The sequence below is a fragment of the Vanessa atalanta genome, chromosome 13 (genome assembly GCF_905147765.1).
Source record: "Vanessa atalanta chromosome 13, ilVanAtal1.2, whole genome shotgun sequence".
NCBI classification, from domain to species: domain Eukaryota; kingdom Metazoa; phylum Arthropoda; class Insecta; order Lepidoptera; family Nymphalidae; genus Vanessa; species Vanessa atalanta.
In genome coordinates, this window is record NC_061883.1 from 10,472,654 (window position 1) to 10,487,724 (window position 15,071).

The 15,071-nt window shown below is 33.0% G+C and overlaps 1 protein-coding gene across 2 annotated transcripts in view; it reads left to right on the forward strand.

The window, feature by feature from the left end:
• Nucleotides 1-15,071, forward strand: part of LOC125068260 (membrane-bound alkaline phosphatase-like) — a 35,033-nt gene that overhangs the window by 1,216 nt on the left and 18,746 nt on the right. The window contains exons 1-2 of one of the 2 annotated variants that reach the window (XM_047677350.1): nt 4,545-4,681; nt 12,953-13,254. In XM_047677350.1, coding sequence (XP_047533306.1) covers nt 4,621-4,681; nt 12,953-13,254 — 363 coding nt within the window. In that variant the 5' untranslated portion in view covers nt 4,545-4,620. Of the gene's footprint in view, nt 1-4,544; nt 4,682-12,952; nt 13,255-15,071 lie in introns of those variants that run through there. The other variant, XM_047677351.1, reaches the window with a different exon arrangement.

Sequence of the window (15,071 nt, forward strand, 5' to 3'; positions counted from 1 at the left end):
TACCGCCAAACAGCAGTACCCAGTGTTGTTGTGTTCCGGTTTGAAGAGTGAGTGAGCCAGTGTATCTACAGGCACAAGGGACATAACATCTTAGTTCCCAAGGTTGGTGATACATTGGCGATCTAAGGAATGGTTAACATTCCTTACAGCGCCTTTGTCTATGGGCGGTGGTGACCAAGTGGTCTTGGTACTTACCATCAGGCCACCTGATGGTAAGTACCATCAGGTGGCCTATTTGCTCGTTCGCCTACCTGTATCATAATTTTTTTTAAATGGCCCTTTGCTCGAAACAATCGTATCCGCTATATCGGTTATATCATTTCGGGTATTACGATTTCTTATCGATGATTCTGAAGAAGTAAATCCTACAAAGAAGTTAATTCTGCGTCTTCGGATAAAATTATAACTCTAGTACAATTTAATTCTCATGCAAAATATACATTATTATTATGAACGGTCTAAATTTTCTCTAAATACATTTATCGTTTACATCTTGAAGTTTCATCAGAATTAGTTTTTGAGGTCAAATGTTTGAATAAAAACATGAAAAAAAAAACAAAAACTTTTGTCATTTGGTATCATAATATATGGGCGCGTATATGGTTGTTTAATTTATATATGTATGTATGTCTGTGTGTTATCAGAAAAATATCTGAAAAATAAAATTAAAATTAAAAAAAAACGACGTCAATTTTTTTCCTGTAAATTTAAATGGGACCATACAGGAAGTATACCCATTCAAACTAAGAAAAAACACCCATTCTCACATCATTTCGCTTACATTACATTAGCAGCCTGTAAATTTCCCACTGCTGGGCTAAGGCCTCTTCCTTTGAGGAGATGGTTTGGAGCATATTGCACCACGCTGCTCCGATTCGGGTTGTTGGGATACAAATGTGGCAGAATTTTGTTGAAATTAGACACATGTAGGATTCCTCACGATGTTTTCCTTCACCGCGGAGCACGAGATGAATTATAAACACAAATTAAGCACATGAAAATTCAGTGGTGCCAGCCTGGGTTTGAGCCCGTAATCATCGGTTAAGATGCACGCGTTCTAAACTAAACTAAAATAGAATTAGTAAGGTAATATATAATATCTTTGACAAGCGAGTGAGTAGTTATAATATTGACTTGAACCGTTAATGTAATCGTAAGTCACTTATTAATCTTTATTAGCCGCTAATCTAATTACAAGTTGATAAGGAATTAAGATCAAAGTTATAAATAAATTGTTTATCAACATTTATAAAACGATGTAGTCAGAACAAATAGGGATGTAATTTTGTATAATTATTAGTGTTTTATCTCTATATATAATTAATTTATTATATTCTTAGTTTTTCTAACTTACTTACTAATGCTTCAGTATATTCTCAGCATAAACGACGAGTTAAGCCCTTCCCCAACTAAACGTACTTATTTTTATGAGATAACAATTTCCAACTTGGTTATAACTGTGAAATAGTTCATAATAACATTAATTTCCGCTAAATTCACGTCCGGTGAGAAGGAGTGCAGGTAAGTGTTAGGCATCCTATATATGCCTGACCTGTGTTTTCTTTTTTGTACTTCTGTACTGTGGGTAAGATTTATGATACAATGATGTTACAAATAAATAAACATATATTACATATACAATACTTTTGTATGTAACTAATAGTCGCCCGCAGCTCGCTCGCTCGCATTTTAAAGGATGGTAGTCAAGTATTAGGTACACAAAGAAACATCAGAAAAAAAAAAAAAAATCGCTGAGTTTCTTTCGCCGGTTCTTCTCAGGTCCGAGGTGCTAAATTCCGAACCGGTGGTAGATTTTTGACTCTCAATAACCAAGTGTAAACACTTCAATATTGAATAAAGATTTTTGACTTTGACTTTGACTTTGCATATCTTCCTTGGGGTTAATGGTTGCTTCGTGCCAAATTTCATCAAATTGGATTCAGGTTTGCCTGTTAAAGCGTAACAGGCAGAGATACTTTCGTATTTGTATTTATTATAGACTTTTGATGACCCTACTAATATTCATTTAACAATTTCAATGATCTATAAATTCTTTGATTCAACGTAAAAGGACGTTATAATAAAAACACGAAAATCAAAGATTTTATAAAGACTACAAAAAGGGTACTATATACTATACCCAAAAACCATGAGTCCAAGCAAGATACACGTGACGCAGTTGTAACTTTTAGGCGTCAGAAGCGTTTCATTGAAAATTAAATTTTAATTTTATCGCGCCCAAAGGTCTACATCTAAATAACCAAAAAAAGGCCTAAAAAAATAAAAATAATATACTCAATAATATACAGATAATTTATATTAAGCATTACTAAGTTGATATAAACGAATTAATCTTTGTACAATGTGTCAATTTTCAAATTTTATTTATAATATTAGTTTTAAAATCTAACCTATATACTAATTAGGAGGTGATTTGTAAAACAATGCTGTCTTCTTCTTTCATATTTGAAATTAATTATGACAAAAAGAGAGAATCTAGTGTTTCAATAGGCACCACTATACCATTGAAAGGCCGGAAAAATTGAACAAAAATCGGCTTGGCGACCTTAGTTGAATTCGAGTGACAAACGAAGTTTGAATTTTAAAAGTTATTAATATATTCAATTTAAGTGCTTCCAAGTATTATTTTTGGATCTTGGGGTCTTCCCTGAACACTTTTATTTGACGTAATAAATATCTCATTGAAGTAGTTTTTTTTGTAAATATGTGCATTCAGTGTTTAAACATCCGAGATTTAACGAGTGACGTAATTAGTTTTAAGAGCATAAGTTTTTAAGCATAAGTTGTTAATGTTTTCAATAGTTAGTTAATATAAATCAATCTGAAATATAGGTTAATCTTGCAAGGATTCCAAAGACACCATTTTTTGGTATTTCATTTCTACTTCCATTTAAATTAAAATTAAACCACTACCTAGGGCCAAGGCTCTTGTTCCAAATCCTGGGTCAGGCTAATAGAAATCATTTGTTTTGGTCAAAAATGCGTCGGGGTTTAGCTTTGTAATGTATTTACTAGACTAACGAGCCAGTGATAGTACAAATTGTATAGCTGAATTCCAAATAAGAATGAATTTGGGCTCTCTTATTCGGCATCTGATATCATCAATTAATATTTGCATAAAAAACCTTACCTTACCTAGATAAGCTCATTTGACAGCTTGCTTTATCAAATTAATTCGTACCAAAATGTCATTGGTCATTTGTCATTTATCTTTAACATAATTTTGGGACATTTCTCTAATTTTGAGGAGTTGATAAATTCCAGTAGCGATGATGTGTTATTTTAAATGAAAGTTGGGTTTAAGCCCGGACTAGCACTGAGTTTCCATATGATTTATTTATATTCTGTAAACTTCACTTGTCTGTGAAGGAAAGCCTTATACAACTTACATGTGTCGAGTGAAAATCTAATACACGTGAACCTACTACACTTATCTGAAGAAGACGGGAGATCATTGAACAGAGATGGAAAAAATTAACAACTCTGATAGCGTGCAATAATATTATAGCATATGTTTAGTATTGTGAAAGAAGTGGAACATGGTCTTATTAATAGCTAAAAGACTATTTAGTTTAGGTTCCTTATGTCTTCCAAGCTGATTCTCTGATAGATATGATTTTACTACGTTGTTTGATTTGTTAACAAATGCTATTTATTTGAATACAAACAGGGTCCGGAAACCTGTTTTGAATCGTACTGACCACTCGAATTGGTAGTACCGTTATATTAACATTAAGTCTGACAAATTTAGTACTTTTAAGGCAAGATTTTGATGAACTGCAATTTTGGATTGATGATAATTTCTAGAAAATTGTAAAGGTGGTTGTTTTAACAGCCTGATATCCATTGCTAAAGCCTCCTCTCCTCTCTTGAGAAGAAGGTTTAGACTTTATTTCACACTTCTGAAAGAATTTCATGTGATAATCTCTAAAAATGCAAATTTCCTCACGATATTCCTACACACGATAACAATATTAAAAAACACAACAGAATTAATTACAGTTGCAGAATTATCGAATCGTCGTGCAGTAGATATACAATTAAATATACCGCACGTGTATGTTGAATTAATTGGTATATTCAAAAGAATTAAAAAAAATGCTAAAACAATTTTTGTATCTTAATCTATTATCGCGTGGATTAAATAAAAAACGTATAATTAATTTATTGTTGACACTATTAAAAATACTAAATTTACTTTTATTAGAGCACGGATTTGATAAAAGCCTGATATTAAAGAGTTTTTTTTTAATTGATTTTTATTTATAATATCTCCAATGTTTACAAAATATGTTAGCATTTAAGGAAACGATCAGGACGAAATACCTTTTAGAATTTCATTTTGAATTCAATTCTAGGGAATACCCCTGTCCAGTGGAGCTGTTATAAAATATTTTACAAGTATTACTTTTACCGGAACACGAATAAGAATATTTATATATCTAGATCTACATGTATATGATAGTAAAGATATCAATATTATACACAGACACGTAATTATAAAGTTAAGGATCGTGATCAGTGGTAAGTAGTAAGATCGGCTGATCCGCTGCAGTTGATAAAAGTGTTCTGTCTCGTGCGCACGAGTCAGACGACGCGATGGCGCACGCGCAGGTGTTGATAGTTTTACTCGTACTAGCGATAAGTCATATTGGCGCAGGTATGTCATTATTTTAATATATTTTTTTTGTGCATGTCGCTTTATTTCGTTAGTATTTATTGACGCTTTTATTTTTTTATTTTTCAAATGATACAATTGCAAATATGTAACTAATAATTTTGTCATTATAATTCGTTTCAATTGTTCGAAGAAATAAATTGCCTTTTTTTTTTTAAATTATCAACATCATTATTTTGTTTTAATTTATACCATTGTTTATTATTTTTGACTTAACAATCGTTTCGATGAATATTTATAAATTCGTGTCGATAATGGGGAAATAAATTCAATCTCATGTGACATTTATTTATATTATTTCAAGTGTTTTGTTGGGTTGATAAATGTACTAGTTTCAAATGTGTTTTGCGATGTCTTTCTTTTAAAATTGTGCCTGTTTTAATTAGCGTTACGCTTGTGATAAGGGTGCAATGATAGCTAATGAGTCAAAAACCTGCAATATTATCTGAAATATTTACTGAAGAGTTAATATAAAAAATATATATGTTTAATTTCCTTCATAAATATGATTAATTATTCCAGCAATACTAAACGTTGTATTTTTATTTTATCTTAAACTAAATCAATTTAATAACGAACATAGTCTTCAGCGTCCAATGACATTTACTGGTTTATATATTATATATTTATATTTTTATTTATAAAAGAAATGACCGAGCCGAGATGGCCCAGTGGTTATAACGCGTATCATAACCGATGATTGCGGGTTCAATCCAGACAAGCACCGCTGAATTTTCTTGTATTTATAACTCGTCTTGGGCTGAATGTGAAAGTGTTAAAAAGTATTAACTCCACGCTTTTTTATCATCTAAATGATTTAAATGACTTTTTATCAATCCGACCTGCTTGTACCCAGAAAGTTAATATCTCAGGTCTTATAACGAGCCACTAGGGTAACGAGTCAGTCAAATATAGACTATAAATATAACATACGATATGTGAGATTACACAAAATACACTACACTATGTCTATTCTAAATTTTATTTTATTCCCTCAAGCCGTTTTTTAGTTATTACGTAACAAACAGGTAAAGATACAAAATTTTGCATTTACAATATTAATGCAGAAATATCTTGTTTATTTAATTCAAATAAACGTCATAAAAAAGGTCCTATCGAAATAATCTGCGTCTTTGTAAAATTCTATTTGAACATAAGGGCGATCGCTCACCGACAGAATTCGCCTGTTTAGTAACAATCTTAGTTTCGATTTTGAATATTACGTTATAATGATTGACGACCGTTACAAAATTATAAAATCTAAGTTTAAATTTAGAACATTCACAAACAACAATGGAGTTAGTCGTTTATACACTGTTATACTCATTCCTAAGAGTTGAGATGGCTAAGTGGTTAGTGCGCGTGCATCTTAATCGATTATTCCGGGTTCAAACTCAGACAAGCTCTATAGAATTTTCATGTGCATAATTCATCTCGTGCTTGACGGTGAAGGAAAACATCGTTAGGAAACCTGCAAGTGTCTAATTTCAGTGAAATTCTGACACATAACAAACTAAAAGCGTGGTAGAATAAGCTCCATTACCTTCTCCTTAAAAGGGAGAGAAGGCCTTAGCCCAGCAGTGGGATATTAAAAAGCTGTTACATTATTTTTCTCACTTATATTATGCTCGAATCTGAGCTGCTTCCATATAAGCAAATCTCCCGGTGAGAGACCGCCCTAACATAACGAGATTTAGTCTCATTAGACAATGTATATGTCCTGTCTGAGTGAAATTAAATCCAGATCTGTCTAATAAATTCCAGTGACGTAAGTATACTCTGGAATGTAGGTTAAGTCATGACGATATTTTTATCCAAAGTCATAATATTTTAGTGGAACTATTTTATTTATCAGTCAAATTGCACTTCCGTTTCGAGAATGAATTTTGAAATAAGAACTATAAGATAACGTTTAACGTTGATTATTTAGAATCGAGATGGTCCAGTGGTTAAAGCGTATGAATCTTAAACAAATATTTGGGTTCAAGTCTAATACTGAGTTTTCATGTGTTTTATTTTTTTAATAATTCATTTTCTATTTGGCGGTAAAGTTTTTTTTTATGAAATCGTAAGCTGGACTGGCACACAGAGCTGCCTGCGCCACTTTGCTTACTGCGCTTACGTTTTCAAACAGCAAGAACAATTGTTTGTGGTTTGAAGTCTGAGCGAACCAGTGTAACCTTAGTGTGTAGTGTGCACAAGGGATATAACAACTTGGGAACTTTGGGAACTCCCAAGTTTGGTGGCGAATTGACGATAAAAGAGATGCTATGAGATATATGTTACAGCACATATATACGCACTTACGTACTTAGAATCAGGTGACCACTTTGAGAGTCTACCTATTAAAAAAGAAAGCATCAGTCCCCTCGGTCAGAATTGGTCCTATGCCTTGATTCTAGACGGCTAGTATGACGTTGAGTAATTGAAGCTAAAATTTTGAAATAATTAATCTCTTATCTATTTTTTTTTTCATTAATCATATCAATAACGATTTCATAACACATAACATAACATGAAAGTATAAGAAAATTAAACTGTTACATTCTGAAGACGTGACTTAGATAAAATTTAAAAATACGTGACGATTATATGTTTAAGGTGATAAAATATATGAACCCGATAAATTTATTGTAGTGTGACAACATTGTATCGTAGTAGTTACTATATATTATAAAAAGAATTCAAGAGATGAAAAAGTTAGTATGGTATGGATACTCTTGGAACAGCGTAAATGAAACATTCAATGGGGTTAGAACTTTGTGCAATTTCGTCTGGGTAGTTACCATACAGTTTATATTAAACAATATATTAAGTATTTCTGAGTTCCAATTGAAGGGTGAGTGAGCCAGTATACAAGGGACATAACATCTTAGTTCACAAGGTTAGAGGTGCATGGGCGATATAAGTACTGGTTAATATGTCCTACAATTACATTGGTTGCGACCACTTACCATCAGGTGCATTTGCTTATTCGTCTACCTATATCATAAAAAGTATATGTATATACGAAACATATATATATATATATTTATGAACAGTGGTGGTTAGTGGTGTCTCGTGATTAAGAGATTACCGAGAAAAAAGGTTGTATATAAACTCCGAAAAAGCTAATCTACGTTTACATCTACTTCTACATCTTAAACTCACATTTTGGCTAAGTTTAACAAAAAGAAAAGAGCAATTGGCTTTGAAATAAAATTGAAATAAGTACAAAAAAAAACATGTATGTTCTTCACGATAGAATTTGCATTCCAAACAGATAACGTATAATTAACTCGACGATACAAAATTGCTTTGTATCGTCGAGTTTTGTTTTGAATTGGAGACCTTTTTCCGATATATCACTTCAATCAGCGCCGCTTACCAGTGTAAGCAAATTATAATAATTTAATAATTTGGTAATATTCATAATATTTATTAATAAGTGTATTTGCAATTTTGGACTTCCCCCACTCCCAATGACCCTTTTAAAATACTTAAGATAAAGATAATAGTTGTGAAAAATACCTAATAAATACCTAATTCGAATTTAATTATATTGCATTATGAATTTAGTTCTCGTATTAAATGAGTTAGGAGATCAATGTCAATTAATAATTACGATACGTGCGAAGAAAAAAAATACGTGTGCGTCTCGGCACGTCCGACAGAAGTGATAACTTAAACTAATCTAAGTTGAATAATATGTGTATTAATGTGATTATATAAGGAAAGATTATTTATTAATAAAACATTTTATTGACCATACGCTTTGGATCAGAGTAAGAGAGAAGGAGTCTGCTTAACGCTGCCGTGTGCGTAAGAGAGAAGAAAGGCAGACAAACTTACGCCGTAACGCGTTACGTAACGAAGCAGTTTACCCTCCCATAAGAAGGGATTATTTCAAAACGTTTACATATTATACACGAAACGAAACCGTCACGAGACCGAGATTGTCGCGTCAAGTCTGTCTACATTTATAATTGCAAATGAACCGAGAAAAATAAAAATAGGAAAATAAAACTTTATTTATTTTTCAGTTTCGCCCTCGATATTTCAATAATCATCAACGATAGGTTAAAAATATATAGGAACTTAATTGTATAGTGTGGATGAAGCAACAAAATAATATATTATCATAATTCTCGAATCACAACGCACAGCCGAGTTATCGCAAAAAAAAAAACGGAATTCAAATCTTTTTTCAATATGGCGGCAAACGTACATAGGAAATCAAGGTTGACAATTACAAGTTAAGCTTTTTTAAGCCCCTCCTACAATATATCCAAACATCAGCCTTCTCGGTTCATTTGCATTTCTCGGCCATTTTTTATATTACATTAGCAGCCTGTAAATTTCCCACTGCTGGGCTAAGGCCTCCTCTCCCTCTGAGGAGAACGTATGGAGCATATTCCACCAATGCGGGTTGGTGGAATGCACATATGGCAGAATTTCGTTGAAATAAGCCACATGCAGGTTTCCTCACGATGTTTTCCTTCACCGCCGAGCACGAGATTTTTTATATATGTATATTGAATGGTCTACTATTATAATAAATATAGTCAGACTCGAGTAAGTAAAAACGATTTTGGATTTTCTTCCTTTTCACTGACGATACATATTTTTACATTGAAGATAAAATTATTTATTTTGATTTTTTTACATTAGCATTACATTAGCAGCCCTTAAATGTCCCACTGCTGGGATAAAGGCCTCATCTCCCTTTGAGGAGAAAGTTTGGAGCATATTCCACCACGCTGCTCCAATGCGGGTTGGCGGAATACACATGTGGCTGAATTTCGTTGAAATTAGACACATGCAGGTTTCCTCACGATGTTTTCCTTCACCGCCGAGCACGAGATGAATTATAAACACAAATTAAGCACATGAAATTTCAGTGGTGCCTGCCTGGGTTTGAACCCGAAATCATCGGTTAAGATGCACGCGTTCTAACCACTGGGCCATCTCGGCTCTCTTTATTTTGATTTTGATTGTAAATCGCACTAATATAATCCAGACTAATAACAAAATCAAAATATTTTTTATTCAAATTGGCTTTGAAAACCACTTTGGAATCAACAACATGCATTTTACACAACTATATTAAAAGCAAAACTACCACCGGTTTGGAATGTAGATTCTTCCTAGAAGGACCAGCAAGGAAACTCAATAGTTAATTTTTTGAAATACATTAAGTTAGTTATGCAATTATATATCGTACCTGAAAGTCGACAAATATTAGCTTCACGCTTTTTTATTATAGTCTCGGATGGCACATATGTTACACGCACTTGAGCAAAGCCGCGGGACATAGGTTGTCCCTCAAAGGTTGTACATCAATGAACATTTTATTGCTATTTTGATAAAATTAATATTATTTATTGTACTTAACGTGTTACTTAACTCCATATATAATTTTAAACGTGTATTAAGATGACGGGCGTATGATCTCATACGCTATAAGTCAGAAATAAGTCACGTAAACTTTTTAAAACATCATTACTATTTGACGTATTTCAAAAACAATCGCCAATAATTTAAATCACAAAAGATAAAGGTGCTTCTTACGAGGAACATTTTAAACAAGCACTCAAAGTTACACTTTGGATATATGTTTAGATATACGTAACTACAGGCACGAGGAACATAACATTTCAATTCCCAAGTTTGGCTGCGCTTCGGATGCCAAACTTATTATAGGTAGTGGTGACCACTTACCATCACGTGACCTATTTGCTAGTCTACCTGCATATGCCGAAAATTAATATATATATTTGTATAAATGACTACTATTAACTACATATTCTAGAGGTATTTGAGATAACATTAAAAATTACGATTCTACAGTAGAACCTTTTTCTCTTACGGGTTAATTCGTTATTCAAAGTAAGGCAAGCTGATTTGGCTCAATGGTAAAAAACACGTTGGTCATAACCGAAGATTTCGGTTTCAAATCCAGGCAAGCACCAATATAACTTCATGTGCTTCAGTATTATTATTTAATGTATATTTAAAATTTGACGCCATCATCAAAACTGACTGACGTTGATACCTTATTTTGATACGTGTATCCTATAAACTTTATAATCAACTAGCTGAAGCTGCCTGACCTTCGTGAAATTAATAAAACTTTATCTGTAGCACACAAACCGTCACCCCCTCTTTTTACTCCCCCTTCAGGGGTGAATTAAACAAAGTGGCCTATGTTCTTCATTTCATCTATATCGGTTTCAGTTGTTTAAGGCTGAAGAGTTAACAGACAGAGTTACTTTCGCATTTATAATATGTCACTTATCACATTTTGACATTTCACACTCGCGTTCTGCAGATGACAGAATAACTCTACTGTTCTTGTACCTTAAAATTGTGGACGATAATAAAAGGTCAAGTTGAAATATATCTTTATGGCATAGTTTGGCGGACGACTATATGGGCCACCTGATGGTAAGTGTTCACCACCCACCATAGAGAATGGCACTATAAGAAATTTTAACTATTATACATTGCCAATGCGCCACCAAACTTGGGAACTGAGATGTTACGTCATTTTCCCCTGTAGTTACACCGGTCCACTCACCCTACAAAACCAGAACACAACACAACATACTGTGGTTTGGCGGTAGAATATCTGATGAGTGGGTGCCTACCAAGAGGGGCTTGGATAAAGCACTACCACCAAGAAAATAATAAAATTAAAAATAGAATATTAAATAAATAAACGAAGCATCGAACACTTGTGAATATTAAATAGAAGCATTTTAACCTACTTGCTTTTTAATAATATCTCTGTTCGTTTTTATCAACCTGTATTAAATGTCACATGAAAATATCTGGCATTTATTCACGTTGATATTTTTTTTTTTACTATATTGCTGCCGCTTGTGTCTTTTATTTATTGACATATTCATAATATCCCTAAAATTGCATCACTACAGCAATAATTTGATTAATTGAATTGGACTTTATACGGTGACTGAGTGCAAGCCCGCCTCTGTAGGAACCACCCACTCATCAGATAGTCTACTGCCAAAATGAAATACTTACTATCGTTGTGTTTTAGTACGAAGAATAAACCAATGTAACTGCTGGCACAAAGGACATGACATAGCTTCCAAGGTGGCGCATTGGTGATGTAAGGAATGGCCAATATTTCTTACAGTACCAATATCTACGGGCAGATGTGATTCCTTATGATGTGATGTGATTCCATCACGATGTCCATTTCCCCACCCACCTGCCTCTAACATAAAACAAGAACTTAAGTTTGACGAAAGTCCTAATTATACAGCCAAAAAATATTTCGTATGGCGATAATTATTTACATTAAGTGTATTTCTTAATCACTTTTCTTAAATACAACCGAGATTTCAAAAGATAAATGTTGTTTACACGAAAACTCGTAAACCGTGAACGATCGCTTTGCCTTAATGTAAATAAGTCGTGTCCTCCTTCACCTCGATCCTTTTATGTTTTAACATATTTTGTTTGCAAGTGACAATTTACTGGCAATACAAAATAATTATCAAAATCTGCATATTTTATTGAGCTCATTATTAAGCTCGATCATCATTTTACAAGAATAATCCTGTAACAAGACTCATTCATTCAAGCTCGATCATTATTTTACAAGAATAATCCTGTAACAAGACATTTCGAAAGTGCTAAATAGAAACTATTTAAAAATAGAATATTTATATTTTATTTTTAAATCAAAGTATGGATGATAAATCTTGGAAATATATTCCTTCCGTAAAGTTATTAATGGCGTATTTACTCGCTTGGAAAATAAGGAAAAATATTGCTATCTAATTATATCTTATAAAGAATGCAGTATAGATTAAAAATAATATTTGAACATATATTTTTTATAACGGGCCCTTATATTTGATACCGAACTCTTTATGAGTAAACAATTTCAACTGTTTAGTAGATTTAGAGAAAACGGGCCGTAACAGACGGTCATAGAGGCAAAATATCGGGTTCATAAGGGTATTTATTAATCATATACAAAACATGTGAAAATCAACGAATACTAATTACTAAGCTCTATTATTTGTTTATTTAATTAATAATTTTAATTAATAATATTATTCAATGTCATTTTTGGTAAAAGTTTGGGTAATAATCCAACCCGCATTGGAGCAGCGTGGTGGAATATGCTCCAAACCTTCTCCTCAAAGGGAGAGGAGGCCTTTATCTCAGCAGTGGGACATTTACGGGCTGCTAATGCTAATAATTGGGTAATTATTTATAAATCTATTTTTGTTACAGATGATGCCGTATCCACTCCAAAACCAAAAAAAGTCCTAGACACAGTCATGAACCCGTCCTACATACCCGCAGACGAGAAGCACGGCTCCTATTGGAGGAAAACAGCGTCAGAAGTATTGAAGTCTAAGCTCAAAGAAACCATCAACACCAATAAAGCCAAGAATGGTATAATGTTCATCGGTGATGGAATGTCCTTGGCTACTGTCATGGCGGCCAGGACGTTCGCTGGGCAGCTAGAGAGAGAACTCGGAGAAGACAACGTTTTAGATTTTGAAAAGTTTCCAGTCACTGGGCTAGCGAGAGTGAGTGTTCTTTTTTTAAATTATTATTCACTTATAATTGACTTGTATTAAATTTTGGTTGAAGATTTTTTAAGTATGCAGGAGTTTCTAAGCATTGGTAAAATAATGGCAAAGAATGTATCAGCCTCAAAATGTCAGCAGGGCCAATGCGGGTTGGTAGCTCTTGTGGTAGATTTAGCCAATACGTGCAAGTTTCTGTCAAGCACCAATAATATCAAGTTTCTTTATAATATTAAAAATAGATACTCCTTAAAATCGCTAAAATACTTAATTTGTTTCGTAATCTAATTAATAACAGACGTAAACATGAATTATTATTATTTTCTAATTTTATCATAACTCCATTTTAAAGTAACTCTGTCTGTCTGTTGCTCTTTCAATGCCAAGCTACTGAACCGAATTTGATGAAATTGGGTATGAAGCAGGCTTGAACCCCAAGGAAGGTCATACACTACATTTTATGACTAACACTTGACCAAAAACCCATAAAGCACGAGCGAAGCAACGGGGACGACTAGTCCATAATTATTTAAACACATCTACTTCAAGATTTCAAAAAATAAACAAACAATAGAACAACAAAACCGTAAAAAAAGTGGCAACGACATTCATTCAATTTATTTATTATGTCATTTATATAGATATTCAACTATAAATAGATTCTAATTTTAGAATAATCAAGTCCACACACTATTACGTCACTTACGGAAAGGCCAGAAATCAATGCGAACCTGTTCTTTTCGCCACTCAAATCAAGTACATCACCAAAAAAGTTTAAATACGCTGTCTACAGATAGTTAATACCAAGCACTGTGCCAATCGATTTGCCCTTAAGTTATGAGGATATGAGCGATCGTCTGTCTGTTAGATTTAATAAATAAGTAACTAAGAACTAACCTACCACTAAAATCGATTTAGGAAAACAATAAATAATTTTATTTAAATTTAAAATTAAACCAAATTCACGAGAAGCACACATCCGATTTTCTTAAAAATGCCATCTTTAATTTATCCGAAGATAACGATGTAGGCTACCCTAAAGTATATTAATGTATACTAATATTATAAGTAAATCTGTCTGTCTGTCTATCATCAATGAATATGAATGAATAATAATATCAAGCTTTTTATAATTTTAAAAATAGGTTCTCTTTAAAATCGGTACTATGATTATTTTGTTTCGTAATCGGACTAATAACATACGTGAACATGAATTATTTCTATTTTTCAAAATTTATCATAACTCCACTTTTAAATCTATACTAATATTATAAATGCGAAAGTATCTCTGTCTGTCTGTTGCTCTTTCTCGTCCAAACCACTGAACTGAAATTGATAAAATTTGGTTTAAAGCAAGCTTGTACTTCAGAAAGACATATGCTACTTTTTGTAAAGGGGCTGCCCGGTCGTCAAGTGTTGGGCAACCCCTTTAGCTCGAGCAAAGCCTAGCGCCGCAACTAGTAGAATAAAGTTTAAAACATCCGTATCGAATAAGATGTGTTTTAGAGTAATCATGAACATACGTAAAATCGTACGTGTCAAAACATGTAACCTCCTATTTGAAGTCGGTTAAGAAACAGGGTTTAAAGGCAAATGAGCTGCAATCTATCGAGATCGTGTCCGTTAGTTAAGTGCGCACGCGCAGGTCACGTGTGGATTAAGAAATCATATCTCATATCCTAGGAAATTACCAATCTAGAAATTTGTATACAAACGAAACATCATATCGTTTTTATCGGATTAAAAACTAGATTTAGAATCACGTAACCGGTTTTTTTTTTTGTTCGTGTAACGAATTGTGAAAGTGATTTCGATTG